At 39.7% G+C, this 25,236-nt stretch overlaps 1 protein-coding gene across 1 annotated transcript; it reads right to left on the reverse strand.

Moving 5' to 3' along the window:
- Positions 1 to 697: 697 nt before the first annotated feature.
- On the reverse strand, positions 698 to 16,429 carry LOC142140066 (collagenase 3-like). Its single transcript, XM_075197928.1, has 10 exons — positions 16,306 to 16,429; positions 14,812 to 14,930; positions 13,783 to 13,931; positions 13,137 to 13,262; positions 11,271 to 11,432; positions 9,499 to 9,601; positions 7,079 to 7,212; positions 6,844 to 7,003; positions 1,407 to 1,513; positions 698 to 914 (listed from the first exon to the last, which is right to left on the reverse strand). Exons 1-10 carry the CDS (start codon positions 16,426 to 16,428, stop codon positions 817 to 819), a joined length of 1,281 nt encoding a protein of 426 aa, XP_075054029.1. The 5' UTR covers position 16,429; the 3' UTR covers positions 698 to 816.
- Positions 16,430 to 25,236: the final 8,807 nt, after the last annotated feature.

The raw sequence follows: 25,236 nt of genomic DNA on the forward strand, positions 1-25,236 counted from the left end.
ACAGTCTTACTTCCTTTTCTGTGTTTATTCATTGTCTTTATTCTCTAATATTGGGAAGTTGAGGCTTTTTGCTATAAGCATGCTAATTCTAATGTGCCATCTTCTTTACCATTAATATATTTTGCAGTTAGTCTATTTTGGCTTTTCATTATGACTGTTGAAAGTCCCATACTTGATTCTTACCTAGGGCCCCATGTAGTCTAACATCTGCTTTGAGTGGTGGAAGGAATGTTGTGTAGTCTTTGTGGCAGTACAGATGTAACTTTGAAGCGGGATCAGAAGAACAAGGGTGAATACTGGATAGAACATGGATGAGTAATTTATTGTAATTTATTTGTGGATGCATTTTTTGTGCTAGTGCAGTGTCTTTATGCACCTGTGCATTGATGCAGTATTTCTGTCACCTGGAGGGAACACTCACCAGACAGGAAGTTACTCCTTAGCAGAGCAGGTGCTGTCTGGCTGGATAAACAGTGGGACAATTCGCCTCCTGTACAAATGTTATACAATTGTTTCTTTCCCAGTATATATAGGATTGTCTTTTGCTTCTAGCTTTAATTGCATTCTGCAGACAAACCAGCTACATTTCAGAAATATCAATATAGATTTTGGTCTCTGAGCTTTTATGTAAATGTCCCCTGTCTGTCGCTGACCCAGGAAATGTACCAAGGGAGGAACAATTAGTAGAATACAAAGAGGCCATCGATATGTTTTAATACACAATTGAAATACCATGAACATTTTAATATACAAATACAGTTTTTTTGGATATAAATAATACTTGCTATTTGATACACATCAAGAAGAGAGCAATTGTTAACATAAGGTTGAGAATTTTTCTGAGACATCTGTAACATAGTTATTGCTTGGGTTGTACACAATCTGTGTCCTTTTATGGTAAAAATAGATGTACCCTGTATGAAAGAAGATTATTAATAAACTTCACAAGAGTGTATATGTCATATTCAATGTATTTTATGGACTTTGGTACAACATCTTCTTAAGTCGATATAAACATTCAGATCTAGGCCTTGGTGAAGCTAGCATGGCTAAGACACCCTTCTGCAGGTGTCTATTCACAGTTGCCTACCGTGGCTGGTATAAATACGCAGAGCTACACATCGAGTGGTTGGAGCTTGCGTCTCTAAGACTCCCTTGTTGTACAGGTGTCTATAGGCAGCTGCAACACTGTGGCTGATGATAAACTCTTCCAAAGACATGGCACAAGCTCAGCCATTCGGCAGTCCAGAAGACAATGGGAATAATTAAAATTAGCCGTAGGACTGTGACAAAAATGGAACATGGATATATAACGACTGAGGTTAGCATCCCCCTGTAGTTTGATTTATATTAAAATGAAAGTCTTTTTGGCTCACTGTATACCTATAATTTCATAGTGAACTTACCATTCTCATGCCTATAGGCTGCGTCTACTTTATTTCCAACACCGGGGAATAGTGAATCCAGTGGTACCGGGAATCCAATCTCCATCTGTTTTTGTCTTTCATCATACCTAAGTAAACACCAGGGGAAAAGGCTGTCATAGTCATTTCACAGTAGAGAAACTGGGACACACAAGTGTCCCAGCGATATGCTTCCAGCTATCACCCCATACCTAATACAAGCAATAATGAAGGTAAGGGAGGACAGGGGTCGGTGAAAGATAACATGTAGGCTCTCAAGTAACACACATTTTGGGTAGCAGCAAAATTTTGAAAATATTTGAAAAATTCACTTTTTCTCGCTGTGCAAATCTAAACATATATATATATATATATATATATATATATATAGATAGATATAGATATAGATATATCGGTTTATATATGTATATAAATAGATATATATATATCTATATAGATAGATATAGATATATGCATATATATTGGGGAGCACAGTGGCCTAGTGGTTAGCACTTCTGCCTCACATCACTGGGGTCATGAGTTCAATTCCCAACCATGACCTTATCTGTGTGGAGTTCTCCCCATATTTGCATGGGTTTCCTCCCACACTCCAAAAACATACTGGTAGGTTAATTGACTGCTATCAAATTGACCCCAGTCTTTGTGTGTGTGTGTGTGTCTATGTTAGGGAATTTAGACTGTAAGCTCCAATAGGGCAGGGACTGATGTGAATGATGTGTACAGCGCTGTGGAATTAGCAGTGCTATATAAATAACTGATGATATATATATATTTACATTTTTATTTTCTTAAAAACGAAAACACTTTTCCAAGGACTACACACTTACTTATAGTTTGGAATAAAACCTGATTATTTGGGGTGGGTGGGATAAATGCAGGAAAGGAGACAATTTTATTTTTCTTTTATGACATTGTGCTAATTGTTTGCCTTAGATTTAACAGGTACTCATTTAGGTTAATGTGTCAGAATGCCATTTAGTGCAGGGTGAGCACATTTTCTATGGAGAATGAGGACTTATTACAGTAATGTGTCTTATTCTGAGTACAATGAGATATTGTTATGAACCTGCGAGGGTGGAGAATGTGCATATTGGAAAGTTCTGAGTTTTGTATCCCTTCTAAACAACCAGATTTTTAAATATATTTTGAAGAAGTGGCAATCTTATATCTACAATTAATTTCAAAGGATCACATTTTGCACCATCTAGGCCCAATTTATGGAAGAAAGTGCATTTCTATATGCACATAACACAATATAAATATAATAATAAAATGTATATTTGAGGCACTTAAAATAAAGGTAACCTTAATGTCCTATTTCTTTCATCACTTAAGTAAAATATATGCTAATGATGCTCCAAAAATAATAAAAATTAAGGGGCTTGCGATACATACAAATGACATACTATAGCTGGATCACGTAGAAATAACTTATTTATACCTCTACATATCATTGCAAATGTGCTTCTTTTTTATATTGTGTTGCACTTCTGTATAGATTGTTGTATTTCTGTATAGGAAATGTATGTCTACAACTGTCTGAAAGCAGGTAATCTCATGTTAATTAGACCTTTACATCTCGGTGACCAACACGTCTCCTTAGCCTGAAAGCACAGGAGGGGGTAATCACACTTGCTGTCAAGACTTCCTATGTCTCTAAGACAGTATGCAAGTGATGCAGGAAATCACAGCAAGTTTTAGAAACTCGCAGATTGACAGATTGTAAATTAAATTGTGTTAAATGCAAGATTAGAGAAATATCACATCCCAATCGATACTAATCTCTGAATAAAATAATTCAGACTTTTTGGTGCCTGGTCAGAAAAGGGGGCTGATTTACCCCCTTCCAGGCTGTGTCCAAAACTGTATAAAAAAGCACTGTTTGACCATGTAATGTATCATTATTCCATCTGTACACTACTGAAAAGATCACTGTTACCATAAACTGGCATGTAGTTGTCCTTATAAGGGCTACTTGAGCTAATAAAACATCACTGCTTCAAGATCCTGCTTTGACGTCTACTTACCTGTGCTGTAATTCCTGTGAAAAATCTAATCTATTATCTGACTGTTCTCAGGTTGTTATCCTGCATCCAGTACCAATGCACTGTCCGCCACCCTGCAGCTCTAGCCAGTGTGATAGGCCAAGGGGGAACCATCAACAGCAACCCTGATCTAAAGGAAGAGGTCATGGGTACCAGTCCTGGTGCACACCAAGCGGGTATACTAGCAGCGAAAGTTACCCAGAAGTAACCGGTTCTAGGTGCCATAGAAGGAGCCTAGTGGTGGCAGTAGCAAGTCGCTCCTACAGCGTTTAGAGGGGTGCAATTTGGGATAAAGAAAGGGAAAGGTGGTAAGGCAAGCCCAGCTGGTCCCCAGCAAGCATGGACAGGGTGGCATAGGAGGTCCATTCTTTACACATTTTCAATGACATGAAACAAAAGTAAGAGATACCCCGGCCCAAAAACACTTGATACAATTATAACTGTTGGCGCAGGGGCAAACGTAGGATTGGAGTGGAGGGGGGGGGGTATTTAATAGGCCCACCATCCCACCCTAAATTAATAAGCCCACACCAACCCCACTATTAAATAAAATAGTCCCCACCATCAAATAAATATCCCCCCACCAATAAATGAAACGCTACCTACCATTAAATGATTAGCCCCCACGATTACCCTACTATAAAATGAATTCACATTCCACCCATATTACATTAAAAGACCCCCCTGTACTTACACTAAAAATCCCCCCCCCCCCCCCCACACACACACACACACTTACATTAAAAGTTCAACCAAGCCAGGCTCAATTTTTAATACAGGATAATAGTGGAATGGGATAATTTTTTTTGGGTTCACTATCTACAGTACAATAACACTGTAGCCATAACTGTTAACTGAAATGTACATACATAAGTATCATTATTAACTGTTGTATTGTTTTATGGAAACTATAAGAAAACTAAATGCTGCATGCTATATTTACACTGGAACTATGTGAACTTATATTAAAGCCCCCCCTCCCTTTTACATTGAAAGTTTCTTCCCCTCAGTGTGACACGTTTACATGAAAAAGCCCCCACACACACATTCTCCACCACTTCCCCACACTTACCTTCCTCTTCTGGCGCTGTCTCTTGTCTCCCGCAGCCTACACCACACATGACACACACACATGCTGGCAAGGTGGGAGAAAGGGATGGGGACACGGTGCAGGAGAGAGAGCTGTGAACACAGCAGGGGAGACGATCCGCAGCCACAAGCGGTAAATTGGCTGGTCCCGTGGGAGGGGCCAGCCACTGCAAGCATACTGTGCCCCAGGCAGGAGAGGGGATTCCAGGCACCAGGAAGCCCTCCTGGGTGCGCACTTGTGATGGGGACACTTGTTCATCGATACAGGCACTGTGCTAGTTCCTGGCTCTGGGCAGTTGGTGATTACAGGAACTATGTTAGTATCTGGCTCTGAGCAGTTGGTGATTACAGGAACTATGTTAGTTCCTGGCTCTGAGCAGTTGGTGATTACAGGAACTATGTTAGTTTCTGGCTCTGGGCAGTTGGTGATTACAGGCACTATGTTAGTTTCTGGCTCTGGGCAGTTGGTGATTACAGGCACTATGTTAGTTTCTGGCTCTGGGCAGTTGGTGATTACAGGCACTATGTTAGTTTCTGGCTCTGAGCAGTTGATGATTACAGGCACTATGTTAGTTTCTGGCTCTGAGCAGTTGGTGATTACAGGCACTATGTTAGTTTCTGGCTCTGGGCAGTTGGTGATTACAGGCACTATGTTAGTTTCTGGCTCTGAGCAGTTGGTGATTACAGGCACTATGTTAGTTTCTGGCTCTGAGCAGTTTGTGATTACAGGCACTATGTTAGTTTCTGGCTCTGAACAGTTGGTGATTACAGGCACTATGTTAGTTTCTGGCTCTGGGCAGTTGGTGATTACAGGCACTATGTTAGTTTCTGGCTCTGAGCAGTTGGTGATTACAGGCACTATGTTAGTTTCTGGCTCTGAACAGTTGGTGATTACAGGCACTATGTTAGTTTCTGGCTCTGGGCAGTTGGTGATTACAGGCACTATGTTAGTTTCTGGCTCTGAGCAGTTGGTGATTACAGGCACTATGTTAGTTTCTGGCTCTGAGCAGTTGGTGATTACAGGCACTATGTTAGTTTCTGGCTCTTGGCAGTTGGTGATTACAGGCACTATGTTAGTTCCTGGCTCTGGGCAGTTGGTGATTACAGGCACTATGTTAGTTCCTGGCTCTGGGCAGTTGGTGATTACAGGAACTATGTTAGTATCTGGCTCTGAGCAGTTGGTGATTACAGGCACTATGTTAGTTTCTGGCTCTGGGCAGTTGGTGACTACAGGCACTATGTTAGTTTCTGGCTCTGAGCAGTTGGTGATTACAGGCACTATGTTAGTTTCTGGCTCTGGGCAGTTGGTGATTACAGGCACTATGTTAGTTTCTGGCTCTGAGCAGTTGGTGATTACAGGCACTATGTTAGTATCTGGCTCTGAGCAGTTGGTGATTACAGGCACTATGTTAGTATCTGGCTCTGAGCAGTTGGTGATTACAGGCACTATGTTAGTTTCTGGCTCTGAGCAGTTGGTGATTACAGGAACTATGTTAGTATCTGGCTCTGAGCAGTTGGTGATTACAGGCACTATGTTAGTTTCTGGCTCTGGGCAGTTGGTGATTACAGGCACTATGTTAGTTTCTGGCTCTGAGCAGTTGGTGATTACAGGCACTATGTTAGTTTCTGGCTCTGGGCAGTTGGTGATTACAGGCACTATGTTAGTTTCTGGCTCTGAGCAGTTGGTGATTACAGGCACTATGTTAGTATCTGGCTCTGAGCAGTTGGTGATTACAGGCACTATGTTAGTATCTGGCTCTGAGCAGTTGGTGATTACAGGCACTATGTTAGTTTCTGGCTCTGGGCAGTTGGTGATTACAGGAACTATGTTAGTATCTGGCTCTGAGCAGTTGGTGATTACAGGAACTATGTTAGTATCTGGCTCTGAGCAGTTGGTGATTACAGGCACTATGTTAGTTTCTGGCTCTGGGCAGTTGGTGATTACAGGCCCATTTTACCCAGGACACCAGCTCCCATTTCTCCACTAATTTTCCAATTGTATTAACCTGGACTAAACACAATATCTGATGTTGAAAAAACAGCTTTAACATCAATTAACTAAGTCAGTAATAGTAAATTCAGTTTGGAAGTAAGTGGGAAAAACAGAGGTGTCCAATTCCCAGGTGAATTGGACATATGTATTTGTACAGCATGAAGGAAGTTTGGTGATTATTCTGTACTTGTATTAAATTAATTGCTGCGATTTTTTTGAGCATTACCTTCGGCACATATATGTTATTACTGACACAATATCAACAATCCGTTGACTGGTATATATATCATACCTCCAGCACAGGTCTCCAGTAAAGAAGAAAGTTTGTTCTTTCCCTCGGTCATGAAAAGTTGCATCTATTTTCCTTACATTCTCTGGGAAGCCAAACTCAGCAATATCACCTCGTTCTTCACTCATCAGGGTAGATCCATTGACAGCCCAGAACTTCCTCCCTAAATGCAGGTCATTGTTTACAAGGAGATATATAATGCCTTTACATATTACATGTATTATAAACAATTAATTACCTTTGAACAAATAAATGGTGTCCTTAACTGGGGAGTTATAAACAGCATCTATTGAACCTGGAAAGTCTTTCCAAAGTGAACTGGTTGTAAATACTTTAGATTCCGGTAGTAATGGGTGGTGATACCATACACGTCTATTACAAATAAGGAAATATAAGGCAGATTTAAATAATTCATTGTATACTGCAAAAGCTACACACAATCAACAACCATGGTAAACATATGGGGCCTGATTCATTAAGGATCTTAAATGAAGAGGATCCTTATTTCAGTCTCCTGGACAAAACCATGTTACAATGCAAGGGGTGCAAATGAGTGTCCTGTTTTGCACATAAGTTAAATACTGACTTTTTTTCATGTCCCCCAGTTGATGAGGTCCCAATGGTTATTTCTGGGCCAGTTGGGGTTTGCCTGGCAGACGTCGGACTGCCTGCTCTATTCTCCACCACCATATTTAAATAAATCATTTAAATTTGCCACACTCAGGTCTCGTGTTGTTATTTAAGGCTATAGTTAAATAAGGGTAAGAAGGTAAAGGAGGTAATGATATCAGCTGTAAGCCTTTTATAAATTACATATTGTTTGACTGGGGAAGATATGTATTCCTGCTGGTCACAAGTGGTACTGCAATTGATTTGTTTTGCAGTTTTGCTTTTTCACTTTTATTTACTAGCTCACATACTTTCTTGTCTGTGTATAGCAGTACGTGTGAATACTGAGTTCCTGGCTCTCTAGCACAGATAAGCCCTATGAGTGTTGCGTGCAGAGTTCCTAGAGCATAATCACACTTGTGCATTCATACAGTTATATGCTGACAAAACATGTGAATACAGAGTCACTGCCTATAGCATTGTTTAGGCAATATCTCTTGCCATGGGGGGATTCCAGTAGGACTCAACAGTATACAATGAAAACAAAGAAAATGTTATGATAACTATTTTATAGCCAAATTCACACATGCTGCAGACTACTATATGAATTTGGACATGGTAATAACACATATAAATTAAAACATTCTAGCATTAAGAACATGGTGTTATCATAAAATTCATATATTTAACAATGTATTTAACACATTTTGGTGTAAAATCAAGAGGTAACGAGTTGATCCCAGTTTTAAAATCACTTTTTTTCTGTAGGGGTTAAACAAGACTTTAGACGCAGCCCAAAACGGCTTCAGGTGAATTAGATGTGCTTTATAAAACTTGTCCTGTCACTATGAATTAACATTAGTGAACGTAATAGTTAAGCTGTGCTTTTTGCTTATACATAGCGGAGACGGGCGCTTGTGTGTGTCATACCTCAGCGATACGATTGGTCCCTAGGAATTTGATAGGCTGCATTGTCAGGAATATCAGTTTAGATTACAGAACGACTCCCTCTGTAGGTCAAGTGCAAGATCACAAGACAATCTTGTTTGTCCATTCCCTCAAAACTTTATTTTGTAGTTGTCTACACCAGGGCCGTCTCTCCCATTGGGCACAATGGGCAGGTGCTCGGGGGTCCTGCAGCCCAGGGGGCCCGTCAGAGGCAGCGCAAAAAAAAAATCCTGAAAAAAAAAAGAAGAAAATACTAAAATACTTACCTTGCGGTCAGCTGGCGATCCGGCTCCCTCCCTTTGCGCTGCCTCTGACGGCCCCCAAGGGCTGCAGGGCCCATATATATAATCACTTTTTTTTTATGTTTATATATATATATATATAGGGGCCCCGGTGCACTGCTTTGCCCGGTGGCCCCTAATGTTGTTAAGAGGGCCCTGGTCTACACCCCCACCCCCCCCCCCCCCCCCCCCCCAGACGAGTGCTGGCAAATTTTAGCCTGCGGGGCAAGACTTGACTTAGCAGCCCCTATTTTAATGGAAAAAAAATGCAGGTGGCCCAGTGACCCAGCCCAGAGTAGCCCACTATGGGACAAGCCCGGGGGGGCAGATGCACTCCTGCCCCCCAGCCCAAAGAAGGGCCAGCACTGCTACGAGCAGTTGAATAAAAGATACATACCCACTACAATTACACCTTTTAGTCATGCCAACTTTCAAAACTTCACTCCCTGGAGATCCAGAGGGAGAAGTCATGTGACAGGGGATAGGAGCGTCACCATAGCCCCGCCCCTCCTATAAAATGAGGAAATTCACGGCATTGAATAGCAGCGGTGGGGCTTAATGACATGTTTAAGCCTCACCTCGCCATTCAATAACGTGAATTTCGGTTAGCCCGGGAGGTTTCCCTCCTCTTCCGGGAGTCTGGGAGGACTCCCCGAAATTCGGGAGCCTCCCAGGAATTCCGGGAGCGTAGGCAAGTATGCTTTTAGTATTTAAATGTAAATGTAATGGGTCCAATTTAAACAACCATTAACCCCAAACAAGTACTCAATAATAAAGTTTATTAGCAAAAACATGAAGTAATAAACTATAGTAAGTTTACCTGTCTTTAAAGATTAGTGTGCTGTCCCCCCAGCGTGCTATAGCATCCATAGGTACTTCCTGTCTACAGATTGTGGGAAGAATTACACTGGAGGGTCTGGAACCTGAAACACAGTTAGCGATAATTAAACAATGCTGTGCAGGCCTGGCCAAACTGGGCCTCTCCAGGTATTGTAAAACTACAAGTCCCAGCATGCCTGCCCTGCCAGCTACCGACATGCTATCTACTGGCAAAGCATGCTGGGGCTTGTATTTTCACCACACCTGGAGAGCCACAGGTTGGCCATGCCTGCATTAGTGCAAGGAGAGTGATACTCCCTCATTAATGGTGAATGGTCCAACAGCTCTGTACATAGTTGGTTGGTACCACTATTGCACAAAAGATGCGTGCACTCTCCAAAACACAGCATTCTTATTTTTCAAAACTATTTTATTAAATCTGAACATTGAGTCTGAATTCTACAGCAGCCGCGGCGCTGTCAAGAAGCATCCGCAACAGTGCTGTATTATACTACAATACAGCACTGCCGCGGACGCTTCTTTGACAGCGCCGCGGCTGCTATACAGTACCGTTGGTTCCCGGAGGGGAGGGGTTCCTGGAGAACCAGAAACCCCCCCTGCATGTGCCACTGCATTACCAAACAAAAATTATATTAAAAAAAGTATATAATGTCAATATTTATAGACATTTGTTGAGGAAAAACAGGGAAAGGGGAATTGGGAGAGAGAGGCAGTGAAATCTCAGGAAAGAGGTTAAAATTAGATTTAATTAGATTCATGATGAAAATTATTTTACATGTTATCAGTGTTAAAATAATTAAGCCAGAGAAGCCAATTAATATGAAATGATTTAGAGAAATTATTTAGAACACATATGAAGCGTTCTGTTTTATAGACATACTACACTATACAACAGCTTGGACAGAGGGTGGGTCCTGTGATTTCCATATAGTGGCTGTTTAAGAAGATGCAGCGTATACATATATAATGAATCATTTTATAATGGTATTTGCAGATACCCAGAATCGGGAATTGAAGAAAAACAAATTCCGGTATAAGAGCAATGTGGACAGATTAAATTAGTTTTTTAATTGTGCTCCAATTTTGGTCAGTGTGGATCTGTTTAGCATGAATTGCTATTGTCCTGCCTCAGAATAATATAGTCATCAAGGGCCTTTCATTAAGGATCTTAACTTTAGAAACTTCTTATTTCAGTCTCCTGGACAAAACCATGTTACATTGCAAGGGGTGCAAATTATTAGTATTCTGTTTTGCACATAAGTTAAATACTGCCTGTTTTTTCATGTAGCACACAAATACTTGATAGCTTATCTGTACACTGAAATTTAAAGTTGATATTTGTGTGCTACATGAAAAAACAGTCAGTATTTAACTTATGTGCAAAACAGAAAACTAATTTGCACCCCTTGCATTGTAACATGGTTTTGTCCAGGAGACTGAAATAAGAAGTTTCTCAAGTTAAGATCCTTAATGAATCAGGCCCCAAGTCCGTAATTGAAATTTTAACAAAACGGCCCCATTGTATTGCCTATATACCTATCTCAAGGAAGCTCACATGGACGATGAATACTAGTTAGTAGCTTGTGCATAACCATATAAATTCTGCATATAAACACTGATAGTTTTTAAATAAATAAAGTGAAATGAAAGTCAAGAATGGGCTTTAAAAAAACAAAACTTTAAAATGTCTTCCATCCTATGTGAAAAAAGTGGAAATGTGACCATTCATCGGAAAATACATGGAAAATTTACCGTACAGCTCCTGTATTCCCCAGATGTCATCTACCGGAAGGGTGAAAGACTCTGAACTGAAGTACGTGTAGATGGGATACATAAGGGCCTGAGGATTGTTGGAGTGGCCTAGTCCCAGAGTGTGCCCAAACTCATGTAGAGCCACGGGAAACAAGCCGCAGCCTGTGAGGAACAAAAGATCTGTGATTGGTTATACACAGACTGTACATCTTATCGATGCTGAACTGAAACTCAGCCGGAATATATATTGCATAAAAAGTTTTGCTAAGTGTGGCCCCAAGCACTTATCCCCAGCAGTCTAGGAAATGATACGTGCCTGACTCCCCCACGTAGACCCAGGGTCCACGGGTTCAGCACACTGGTCACTGTGCACAATTTGTTTTCATTTTGCATATTTCTACTTTATTATTCACATATTATAAACATTTAACCATCATTTCAATTATTTTTATGTACTTATTTTATAGAGATTGGATGCAGTGGGGCTTCGGAATAAAGTGAGGGAAGGCGGAGCAGTGTATATAGGGGCAAAGACCATGTGACCATGAGACTCAGAATGTAAATCCAGGTCTTGACTCCCATAAATGAATACTGGAACATCTATTTACACTAGAATTTACTCACAGCATGAATTTATTTTTCAGTAGCAAGCCAAATTAAAACAATTATAGGACAGTCCCAATTTGTAGACTCTGAAAGGATGGGGCTCACACTGAAGTGCATGGGGCTTTATCAGAATAAGCCTGGATGGCTTAAGGCATTTTTATGTGAAACGGGGGTGTGGTTTGTACATATAAGGGGTGTGGTTTATTGTTCTCTGATTTTGACTGTGTAAATGTTGTGAGGTATTACATAGTGATTTCACAATATGGCAGTGCTCAGTGAACAACATCAGAATGATTCACTGAATAAACAGAGCTGTACTGACACTCAAAAGAAGATAAGGCAGCAGATTTGACTTTGCTCTACAATATATTAAAATATTTTTTGCTAATAATAAAAAAATATACTAACTACTATATTATGGTGGATGGTAAAATCCAGCTTTGCTGACCATAAGGGTAGAACTGTTATTCAATAAAGCTACATCATTTGGGGAAATTAAAGAGAGTAAAAAAAAAATTGCTTTACATAGAACAGTTTGGAGAATGTTTAATAAATATCTTATTTCTAGGCATTGTATTATATTTATTATTGTATGTATTATATTAACTGCAAGACAATAAACATGCCATGTATGTAACTTGTAACACTACATGTAACAAATGTAAACTGTAAGTAAAATGTCTACTTGAAGTTCTCCACACTGCAAGGCAATTTAGCCACTATTTGGCATTATTACTATACACCTATCGGTTGTATAATACTGATCTGAATAATATACATGATTAGACTATTACATAACTAGATAAGTCCACCATGCTCTTCCTTACCTCTCTGCAGCAGGTTGCCATGTTAGGAGGGAGCTGCTATTTTAGCAGAGCAGACAGAGAGGGACTGACACCTTGGCAGACTTGCTTTACAGAAATGCAGATTGTGGATTGGTTAATTCATAGGAAGGGGCAGTGTCAATGATGTCTTAACAGCACAAATATATGCATTCTTAGCTGACACTGTCCTAAAGACATGGGGAGATTAATTTGTCTGTAATGGTAATAGGGAAGATAATACCTTTTAATCAGAAGTACAATGTCAACAATGTATTTTACCTTAATTTCTGAATATTTCAGTTTGGGGATTTTGGGGATCCTATGCAATTTTCACTAAACAGTTATAACCTACTGAGCAGCACTTAGTATTGGCATATCATTTCCCAGGTCATTGTTAAAGATTATATTGCACAAGTTGGCATATACAAATTGATACCTCCTGAATCCACGGTCCATGTTTCCTCCTCATCAAAATGGATGTCTCCCCCCAGATGTTCACCAGGAGGAAAAGCGTGAGCTAGCACACCTGAAGGTCCATCGAAAGGGAATAAATCTCCATGGTCTAGATGTGGAAAACAGTGTTCTTAGTCCTTTAATAATTTGTATGCATCCATAGAATTAGTTAGTATATATATTACTTATTATCGTAGATTTGTAAGGCACCACAGTGCTCTGCAGTGCCGTACAGTAGGGAAAACAGTACATACAAAAAACAGAGACATACACTGTGGACAAAATAAATGCAGACATGAAAACAAAGGGTATGGAGGACCCTGATCGTTAGAGAGCTTACATTCTAAAGGGAAGAGGGACCAGCTGAAACAAGAGGAGCAAATGTGGCTCAGAGTGGAGATTGGGATAGTTGTGAGGGTGCATTGGTGTGAATAGTGTTATCGTGGATAATGTCACCTCTAAAAAAGAGTTGGGTTTTCAAAGATTTGAAGGCTGTGGGAAAGCCTGATTGAGCGTGATAGGGAATTCCAAATAAGTGGGAAGCAGCACGGGAGAAGTCTTCTAGATGAGAGTGAGAGGTGGTTACCAGAGACGAGACAAGGCGCAGGTCATATATGTATAAAGTTTACCTTGCACTCCGAAAGATATCATTAAATCAGCAGTTCCATTGTGAAGTTGTATAAACTGTAGCGGAGTAACCTTGCTCCACACCATTAAGGATTCACGTATGACCCAATCCACTTCAACCGGTGGCAAATCTGGAGTGTAATTAACAATCCTATACAATGTAAGAACCAGATTATTGAGGAGACACCACACATCCCTTTGTACACACAGAATACGTAATATTTCAAGAATATAATATCAGATCTTCTCACACAAGCAAACGTTGGTCCAAGTAAAATTTTGGAATTCCCTAAATGACCACTAGGGAAAACTTTTCATTTCAATCGTGTAGCAAAGGGAATCATTGTTACTGCTCAATTAATGGAGTGTCATTGTCTTAAAAATGGAACCAGTTCACAGACATTTAAATTGTATTTTCTTTTATAAGATGAAGTAGTGAGTGTATGATGGTATTTTTTGAAAATGTTATTGACAAAAAAAAGTAAAAAAATCTTGGTTACTACAACGTAGTTGAGATATAGGGGAAACAACAGTGATCAATGTAATGTGTCTGCTATGTGTAAACCTTTCCTTCGTAAAACTTTGCTTTCTGATCCTGTTCAATTTTCTAAAAGTTCAATAAATATCATTGATGTAAAAAAGTAAATAAAACTTTATCTCACTGAAAATTTTTTTAAATTCAGCAACAACCCCCCCCCCCCCCACCCCCCACTCTACAATTAGCAGAACTGCAGAGTTTTAAAGAGTTCTAAATAAACACCTTAAAATGACATATTATATATGCAAAATCATTGTTTAAAAGCCTATAAAATTATCTTTAGGTTTAAATCCTCACCTCATCTGATAAGAGGACAGATACAAATTATCACTGTTTAAAAAATAGGTTTAACTTGAAACAATTAATGGACTTGTTTAACATCAGCAATCTACGTTCAAGAACCAAAGCTGTGGGGTTTGGAGAGGTTGGTTCATTTCTCAGACTGTAGCACTGACAACATAAACACTTATTTCACACAAGTCTATTTTCTTACCTGTAACTTATGATAGTAGAAGACCATTTTAAACCCCTTTCAATTATTGTGTATTCTGCAACATCAGGAACCCCACATCTGGGAAGATCCGTCCTATTATCTCTCCTCATATCAAGTTCCTAGTTCGAGAACAAATTATTATCAAATGTTATTAAATGAAACTGACTGTGGGTGGATATTAGACGTCTCTTACGAGAGTGCTCAGTATATTCAGGTACCCCTGCATGCATTCAGTAGATAGTATTTATATTTTTAGGTCAAATTGACATGTTTAGTTTGTAACACTCAAACTATACAATATATAATTTACTTTAAATAAAAATCTATATTTGAAATTTAAAATGACAAAATTAATTACAGTAATGTTGTATTAATTATTATATTAATTAGTTATGCTAATTGTGAAATTAGAATGATTACAGATAACAGAAAGGCAACTAAAAAGATGTTACGTGTTCCACAGAACAACATTACAGATTTCATTATTTTGTTTGATTAGTTGTAGCTGCCACAGTTGCAGTGTTTTTGGTTTGTTTTATTTTAGAATGTAAATGCTAAGTCAATGACCTCATCCCCATGTGTGTGCGAATGTCTTCTGACCACAGTGCATTTGGCCTTCTTTGAAATAGTTGTTTTGAAATTAGGCTGAATGACCAGATTTAATGGTGCGCAGCCAGCAAATAGGTCTGAAAGGCAAACTAGCAATTAAATTGTCCTTTTGTGGAGCTGGCAGGCCAAATCTGGCAAAATTAATTGGTCTGAACATATGTATTTACCTCCTCTAAGATCTAGTTGGTAATATGAGATTGGTTGTCTTTTCTGCTGCAGATCAAATCCATTAATTTCATTATGCACTGGGAGGTCTGACACTAAACCTACATCAGTGATCTGGGGCCTGATTCATTAAGGATCTTAAATTGAGAAACTTCATATTTCAGTCCCCTGGACAAAATCATGGGCCTGATTCATTAAGGATCTTAACTTGAGAAACTTCTTATTTCAGTCTCCTGGACAAAACCATGTTACAATGCAAGGGGTACAAATTAGTATTCTGTTTTGCACATAAGTTAAATACTGACTGTTTTTTCATGTAGCACACAAATATCAACTTTAAATTTCAGTGTACAAATAAGCTATCAAGTATTTGTGTGCTACATGAAAAAACAGTCAGTATTTAACTTATGTGCAAAACAGAAAACTAATTTGCACCCCTTGCATTCTAACATGGTTTTGTCCAGGAGACTGAAATAAGAAGTTTCTCAAGTTAAGATCCTTAATGAATCAGGCCCCTGGTCTTTAGTCCAAGCCCGTATACAGTATATGTGGTTGGCCAGACATTACCAAAGAAGGTAACTTTGAAACACAAGCAAAAAGAGCATTAAAAACACAGAAAACAAGACAATAGAATATATCAATAATACCAGATGATAAAACTACCTAAAAACAAGAAGGGTAACACAGGAAATTACATTTTCCCTTGGAATGAGTACACACCTTTCCAAACTGTTGATCATAATTAGAAAGGAATCTTTGGTCTGATTGTCTGTCTGATGGAATTGGCCAGCCATTAGTTATACCCCAGAAGAGGAAGCTGAGTTTCATCTGGAACATGTTCATATTTGTATAGTGTCTAAAATTGTTCAGCTCAATTATATTTGCAGATAGATGCAGTGTGACAGCAATTTCTTATCAGACTATAACATACTTGAAGGTTGAATACTGTCTCCTGATATGACAAGAACCACTGGTAGAAACATTTTTGTTTTATTGGTCATATTTTCCTCTAAAAACAAAGGTTAAAATTTATTTTTGGTTTCTTTTCCGTCAAGCAGATACAATAAAGAGAATATACCGTGTATTGTAAACCATAATTTGAGATTTGGATAGATCCAATCATCATCATCATCATCATTTATTTCTTTATATAGCACCAGCAAATTCCATAGCACTTTACAATTCAATCATTTAATGTTGCAAAATCACTAAAATAACATTGTTTGATTGCATATTATTATTGTACTATATATGTTTTAGCAGAGTTACAGTGTGAGCCTTGGAAATGAAGGTATCCTCGTGTTCTCCTACATCTCACAACGCCAATTAACAATGGATTTATCCCTTACTTTTATTTGCTTTTATAGTTGGAAAACTAATCACATTCTGAATTTACTTATTGCCCTTTATGAAATTTGCTACACTGTAGAATCTATTGTTCAGTATCTTGCACTGATGAGATCTAATATGATCAAAATAGCTCTCTGTGTGTAATATATGAATCTGAATATGTCTCACTTTGTACTTATGCTATTGATCCACTCCCTGTGTATAGCAAAACGGACGTATGACGGGTGAATGTTGAATGCTTCTATACACATTTCCTAAAGTGAGAATGAAATAGTTAATTTTGTAGTTTTGTGAGTGAATGCTCTTTTTATATCAGGTTGTAGCTGCTTTAAGAGGAATTTACTAAATGTTTTATTTGTATGGGGTTTTTTTTTACGATGGAAGTATTCTAGGCTCTTTTCTGATAGCACAAACACACACCTAGAAGTACAACGTTTAACATTGAATGTGGGAAAGTTTGTGACCGCAGTAGGGTACAGGAATCTGTAACTGTGCATCAGACATTAACATGCACTATACCAGCATTGTTTCTATAACCTTCTAATGAGAAATACACATTCCTATCAAACAATAAACAATGAAACAGTGATTAAAAAGAGTTTGTCACTGGGAATTGGACCAATAAAACTGCCCTGTGGGTCTTACAGAAGTATGCAGTTGTTATTTTATTCATCAGTCATATTAATTAATTAGTTATGTCTGGAACCACACCCTTGTAGTAGAGATGTATCAGCTGCATATTTGTAAAATGTACAGGTAACGTTCGGCTATTTCTGCTATTCTAGAAGATGAACTAAAATTATGGGGATTGCAATAAAAAAACAGCTGTAGACGCAAAGTTTGTCCTCTCCTTTTGTATGTTTAAATGAGTGGTGGGCAACTGATGGCCCCAGGGCAGCCAAGCTGCCACCTGCGGCCCCAGCTCTTTCCTGCTTTATACTACATTGGCTCTTCTCTCATCTTCAGTGATGCCGAAGTTGCACCCAGTCCTTACTCTCTGCTTTATCCCCAGCTTAGTAAGAGCTGGGGAACCAGTTGAAGCTTATTCTTTACCTGGAGCGTCCGACTTCTGCATCACGTGGCCTCCTCTACAGAAAGCAGGGAGATCACCCAGGGATAGCAGCACATCTGAGATCAGTGGAGGTGGGATGTTGTGATGGTAAATCCTAGACTCCAGATAAGTCCCTACAACCTTATGGAGACATTTACCTATAGCAGTCACCGTTCCCTTGCAGCTCCTGTACTTGGATGCCCCCAGGCTTTAACTTGGAGTAATAGAGACTTATCTATTTGTCAGCTTTGCATGGGCATATAAGAGACTCTAAACAATGGATATAGGGGCAAGGAAATCAGACCTAAAGCAGTAAGACAGCCTGTGACAGCCAGATCACATGACCGCAGGGGAATGATTCCTCCACTCCTGCGATCGCATTCTGGCACCTGGTTGTCACGGTGACAGCCATGCTGAAGACATCAGCAAAGAGTAGCGGAGACCAGCGGACTGCAAGACAGCGCTGTTGTACCCGGCCCCCTGGTGAGCCCGGGCCCGGTACAACAGTACCCCCTGTACCCCCCTGATGGTGGCCCTGGGTGCTGGGTTGTGACATCATAGTTAAGAAGCTGCCAGGTGCTGCTCCTTCATGCAAGAGTCCATCACTAAATGCGCGTGCTCCGCAGGGACCATAAAAACACTGCATGAATTATGTAAATCATTCATTATTTAAAGTGCCCCCTAAACCTTAGTACCCTAGGCCAGGCCTGTCCAACCTGCGGCCCTCCAGGTGTTGTGAAACTACAAGCCCCAGCATGCTTTGCCAGTAGACAACCTGTTGATAGCTGGAAGGGCATGCTGGGACTTGTAGTTTCACAACATCTGTAGGGCCGCAGGTTGGACAGGCCTGCCCTAGGCGATTGCCTAGGCTTGCGTAATGGTAGCTCTGTTCCTGGGCATATTAAAAAGAGTTTGGTTGGAAACCTCTCTGTGTTGTTCCTGAATTGTGAGATTTGTGTGTTTCACTTGTTCATCCAACATTAAAATACCGGCTGATGTTGGTGTCTCTTCCATAGATTAAATTATTTGTTGTAATTTTTAACATGGTGGTGCTTTTACGGTACTTGAAGCGTATCAGGTTGCAAATCACTGGTTTAAAAACAATTCTCATACATGTATTGTTTAATTCTGTTAAAATCCTATTTAAAGATCTATTTGTATAGGCTGACGCCTTCCAGATGACTGTGACACTACAGGCTACTAGTGAAACTGATCAAACTAAGAAAACTGGGTGATATCACCTGTGTGTTCCCGCTGCCCACGTACCAGCCATAGGAAGGGCCCGTCACTGGTACAAGCAACAAAGAGTTTTATTTAGCTAGGAAAGTCCCTTCATATCCTGTATAGTGAATCATAGTCAGACACAATGAGGCTTGTGCAGAAATAATGGTTGGCCCCCTACATCGTGAATGTGTCAATTAGTGAAAGAACCGGCTGATAGTTGATCATAATCTTGGCTGGGGGTTTGAGGTCTATAAAAGAGGGTGAGTTTTATTGGCAGTGATACCTGGCAACAACTCTTTGTCTATTTTCGTTAAATTAAGAGGAACAAAAGAAGAGTGTGAGGGCACCCTATGGGCACAGGTGTTTGACCAGTGTTCTCCCCCTAATGTCGGCATTGCTTGGCGTCATACATAAACCCAGAACACAGGGTAAAATTTAAAGAGAACTGCCCAAAATACGTGCAAACGTTTTCTTTTGTTAATTCAACATTCATTTTTATTTGTCTTTGTCACCATTGAGAATGCTTTTTTAGTTAATTTAATATATTTTCCACTTTCAGGTCTGTGGCTACTAAAAAATGCTAAGCAAATAATGTCTTTATGGTTATTTATTTATTTATGTTGTTCTTTTTGTTAGTGCCCATTGCACTATATGAAACCCTGGATGAGGGATTGTTCTCCATTGTAGCAAGAATACCAGTAGCTAACAGTTACTCATGTAGAGTTGGTCGTGCATCTGTTTTTGTATTTTTGTAAAAATCCGCCTTTCCTTCCTGCATATGGGCACTAAGAGAGTGTACGCAGATGTCCGTATGTAGATTGTTGTGGCATCTTAGTGGGAGAAGGAAGGGACGGGCAAGTGTAAGCCCAGAACAGTAAGGGCATGTTCATTTTGACTGAAGTAGACCTGGATGCATACATTTATACACCTGGCACGAGGCGTCTCTCTGGCTGTTACCGTCCGGCAGGTGCAACGAGACGCATTGATAACGATGACCATCAGCAGTACCTGCTAGCTGCTCCTGATTGGCTGATTGAGTCTACACTTTATATGTGAAATGTGCTTTTACGTTTATTAATATCACTGCCGACTATTCCTTCTTGTGTGTATGACGCTTCATTACACTATTATACTCTGTACAAATAGGGCAAAGGGACTTTCACATGAGAAGGAGGCATGAAGATGCATTGCAGGGCATGGCGATCACTTCTGATGCCTTGTACGTCCCCCAGTCACCTTCTCCTCCTCTAAGATCATCCCTTGTGCAATACATAGCCGCATTGAACAGGGCATAGCTCCTGACCTTCCACCCCACGGGACAAAGTGGTCCTGACTGGGTTGGTGGAACAGAGTCCTCACACCGTGGCTGTCCCACCTAAATCATAACAGTTAGGAGGTATGTAAGCACTCTCTTGACCTATCATAATGCATAAATGGGCAAAGGGCCCCATTGCTGTAACTCCATCCTAAATAGAGGCAAGAACTTCCTGAAAATCTGCTCATCTGGATGAGCCACATTTTTTATTAGACAGTACTAATCTCAGATGGATAATGTTATCTGTCTGTTGTTCTCCACCGAACCATTGTAATATTTTCTCAGTGAATGACAGAGAGTTATGACAAATGAAAAGCTGTAGCTGAAACTTTTTGTTACTGCTGAGGGACTGTTTTTCTTTTTATATTAAAACAATGCACTATTTTTTTTCCTAACAATGATTTTTATTAAGGTTTTCATTTATAAGGTACAGAAAATAAACAATAAAATCAGGAGAATGAAGGGGTGGGAGGGGACGATGGGGAGATAGGGGGGAGGCAGTACACACACAGACAAACATAAAATGCAGTTCACAGGTTTATTCAGGACAATCAACAGGGCTAGACCTTGGGACATAGTCCGGGGGTGTCACTGAGAAGAGCTCTGCAGCTGGCTCAGGGGATCACTAGAGTCTGGATACCTGGCCATATATTCACACCAAGCAACCACTTCATGTGGGGGGAAGAGGCAGTAGAGGCATACGGTACTCCTAGCGTTTCCATGTCCCAACTTGGCTGGAACTTGGTGACCACTTTGTAAACAGGGGGAGTTTTCCATGCTTGTTCTATTACAGCTCGGAGTGCAATAAAGATGTGACCAATGACATAACGATCCTCCAAGGAGACCTGAGCAGAGAAAAGATGTAGAAGTGCCACATGCGGGGAGTTAGGGATGGTGGTTTGGATGACCTGTGATATCAGAGTGTACATGGCAGACTATAGAATCTGGATGACTGGGCATTCTCAAAAATATGGAAGATGTCACCCGTTGCCCCACAATCACGCCAGCAGGCCTTGGATTGTGCGGACAGAGTATGTGTAGCCTATCCAGAATCAAATAGAGTCTATGGAGCAGTTTGTAAAAACATCTCCATATGATTTAGGCATCTCGACATCCAATGGGTGTTTTGGAAGATAATATCCCATTGGGTCAAATCAAGTACCTGACCAAGGTCCCTCTCCCAAAGAAGCCGGCAGGAGGACTTCGTCGGTCGCCCCCAGAGTTAAAAATGCACTGTTATAAATTGGAATATTTATACCTTTTAAAAACATTTTTATTTCAGATTTGTACAAACTGTGCAAATTAATTTTCATTTGCTAAGAGCATCAGACTTAGCACAAAATTAATACAATGGCCCATATAAACTTTTTTTTTTTTAACATTTTTGTCAATTATAATAATAAGCAACAGTGATCTAACTAAATATTGTCTCCTGATCTACCCAATATTAGGGCTTTGTTGCTCTTCATCTTGCATAAAGCATTTCTCATCTGTCATTCCCCTAAGAGTGCAATAATAATAATCTTTGTCTAATTATTTATGTAATAGTAGCCATTCTTAATATATAAGTAGCAAAGTGTTGCGTTCGTAGTAAGTACTCCTTATACTCCTCATACATACTTCTAAGTAATGTCCGCCCTTGTAATCAATACATTATCATCTATTATTTCAGTATACATAATGAAAACTTGTGATAGGAACATCATACAGCTCAGGGTGACACATGCAAAAAATACCCGTGAATTTGGCTTTGTGGTTTTAAAGAGGTTTAACACTTTCAGGCTACTTTTTTATTTTTATTTTATTACTTTCTGCATGCCAGCTTGCAACATATCATTATTTAAAAAGAGGATAAAACACTGCAATACACAAAGGAAACTGCATTTAGACCACTACATATTCATGCTGTGAAAGGAGCAAAGTGTCTCAGGAAATTATTTTAGAATGTTGACAACAATGCTAATAATTTCCCAAGAAATTTGTCTGTATTTTGTGCTGGAAATACCGGTTATAGGAGCTTGGTGACTCTCAGTGGTATTTTTTGGTGTTGTATCTTTGTCATTCTAGGGGGCTAAACATGCGGTGATATTACAACTCTATGTGCAATGATTGTGGCAGAAAACTATAAATCACATCAATGACGGGCATCGGGCGGCCCGCTGGCCACCAGCAATCTCTCACTAGTGGCCCCAACTCTGTGCACCCGCTCTGACTTATTCTCTGCTTTGTGTCCTATGTCCTATGTCAGAAACCCTAGAATAAGACTGAACGGGAGCAGCCGGTTTCCGCAACATGTGACAGTGCAGGGAGGGCTTTGGAGGAGGAGGAGGGAGTGCAGTAAATTCCGTACCACATGGTCTCCCTCCTTCCTTTGCGGGCCCCAGCCTGAAGATAAGAATTTTTTAGGCTGCTATTCATAAATGTAATTGATATTAATGATTTAATTGTTGTAGTTGGTTACTAGATTATTGATGGGTGATCCTGGGTACTTCCCCTTAGTAGGGGCATGTGAAGATATCTGAGTGGCATGTGGGGTAAGTTGGGGGAGATTTAAAGATTTGCATGAGCCACATTTACATAACTTTACTATACTCGGACTACATTATAACGCCCCTTTCCTCACCCTTTCTGCCTCTCCAGGCGCAGGCAGGAGTAAGTGCCCGATACGCACAAGTCTACATAGACACATATGCATGCGCCCCCTTTCTGGTCACGTGGTAGACTTGGGAGGCAACGCTCTCCCCTCCCAAATGAACCCAGACTCAACTGACAAAATTTCAGGATTAAGATACCTGGGTGGTCCGAGGGCCCAAATGTGGGGACATTATATGGCAAATGGGAAGCCTGATTGGCATGTAAGGGCCAAGGGTATGTGGGGGCATTTTATGGCAAATGGATGTCTGAGAACTTGTAGGACTTGTGGGGTAATTTTGGAGTAAGTGATGTGAGGGTGCCAAAGTCATTTTGGTGCTGTTTTTTATTAATTAAAATTAATGGTAATGGATGACCCGTTGAAATGTGGAAGGTCACACGTGTGTCATCTGAGGGAATGTGGGGGCATTTCGTGGTAAATGGGGGTCTGAGAGCTTGTGGGGCAATTATGGAGCAAGTAGAGTCCCATCACTGACTCACATAGTCCATTGTAAGCCTGCATCCAAAAGCCGCATTAAACACTACCTGACCGATGACGTCATCACCAAGCTCCCTGTGGAATGGTTACATCAGATAGTGTGTGAACAGTTAGAGCTAACACCTGCAGAGAAAGTAACACAAAATGAAGTTTGAAGTGGGAGATAGACTGACCTACAGCTGTATAGCAGTGTCTGTTACCAATAGCAGCCACAATAAATTATATTACTTCACCGGAAGTCAGTCGCTGGATATTCTAAACATTTATTCTAACATGTAAGTTTTCAAAGTACCCCCTAAAATATATTTATTTATATTAAGTACCCCCTGTGTAAATATATTCAAAGTCCCCCCTCATCTGAATAAATGTATACATTAGATCTCTTCTGATTTTGAGCTATATTTAATAAACTGAAGTACCTCTGGAATCTAACGGAAGTACCCCTTTGGAGTATGCGCACCCCACTTTGGGAACCTAGGTTTAAATCTAAAGGGCAAGGTACCATTTTATATTAGCAAATATGCACTAATGAAAGCGGAATTCTCCCTTAATACAGTATGTGTATGGACATGTCATTTAGTTGAGCGTCTATATCTGATATTTGGATTTTTCATTTGCACACACTTTCCTGGGGCTAATTCTTGCTGTAAGTATCAATGTCTGTGTTTGCATTGATCAAATGCTTTATCTGTCTGCTACTCATAATGAATCAGTGATGTGTTACAGCTTTCTAGCGATTGATTCTATTTTAAGGGCAGAGTAGGCGGATAACTTGTCAGTCCTATCGGGTTTTGCAATACACAAGTAATGACAACTAGACAATATTTACTGAATAAGCAAAACACTGACTCAGAACCTGGAAAAAACCCCACGTATTATTTTGTATGTATGGATGCCTGGGGTCAGATTGATGAAGATGGATTCTATGTGATTTGTATACAATTGTCATTGTCAAACATGGAATATGTGTTTCAAATGCACATACTGTATATCCTTAGGAAGAAAGATTTATGTATTTGATCATATAATAATTCTACACAAGAAACTAGTTGTACTTGGACCACTAGTTAAGACAAACACTGTTTAAAATGTGACTCATTTCACAAAAGTCTTATAGATGAAGTACGTTGGGTCTGATTCATTAAGAGTCTTAAATTAAGAAGTTTCTTATTTAAGTCTCCTGGACAAAACCATGTTTTAATGCAAGGGGTGCAAATGAGTTTTCTGTTTTGCACATAAGTTAAATACTGACTGTTTTTTCATGTAACACACAAATATCCACTTTAAATTTCAGTGTACAAATAAGCTATCAAGTATTTGTGTGCTACATGAAAAAACAGTCAGTATTTAACTTATGTGCAAAACAGAAAAGTCATTTGCACCCCTTGCATTGTAATATGGTTTTGTCCAGGAGACTTAAATAAGAAACTTCTTAATTTAAGATCCTTAATGAATCAGGCCCGTTATGTTTAGATGAAAGCAATATAGCTGTTCTATACAACAATGCACCTTGCGTCTAATATGTATAAATACTTTCTCATCTATACCTAGAATTTCATGGCTGAAAAATAAGCATCGTAA

Source organism: Mixophyes fleayi, chromosome 2 (assembly GCF_038048845.1).
Source record: "Mixophyes fleayi isolate aMixFle1 chromosome 2, aMixFle1.hap1, whole genome shotgun sequence".
Lineage (NCBI taxonomy): Eukaryota > Metazoa > Chordata > Amphibia > Anura > Limnodynastidae > Mixophyes > Mixophyes fleayi.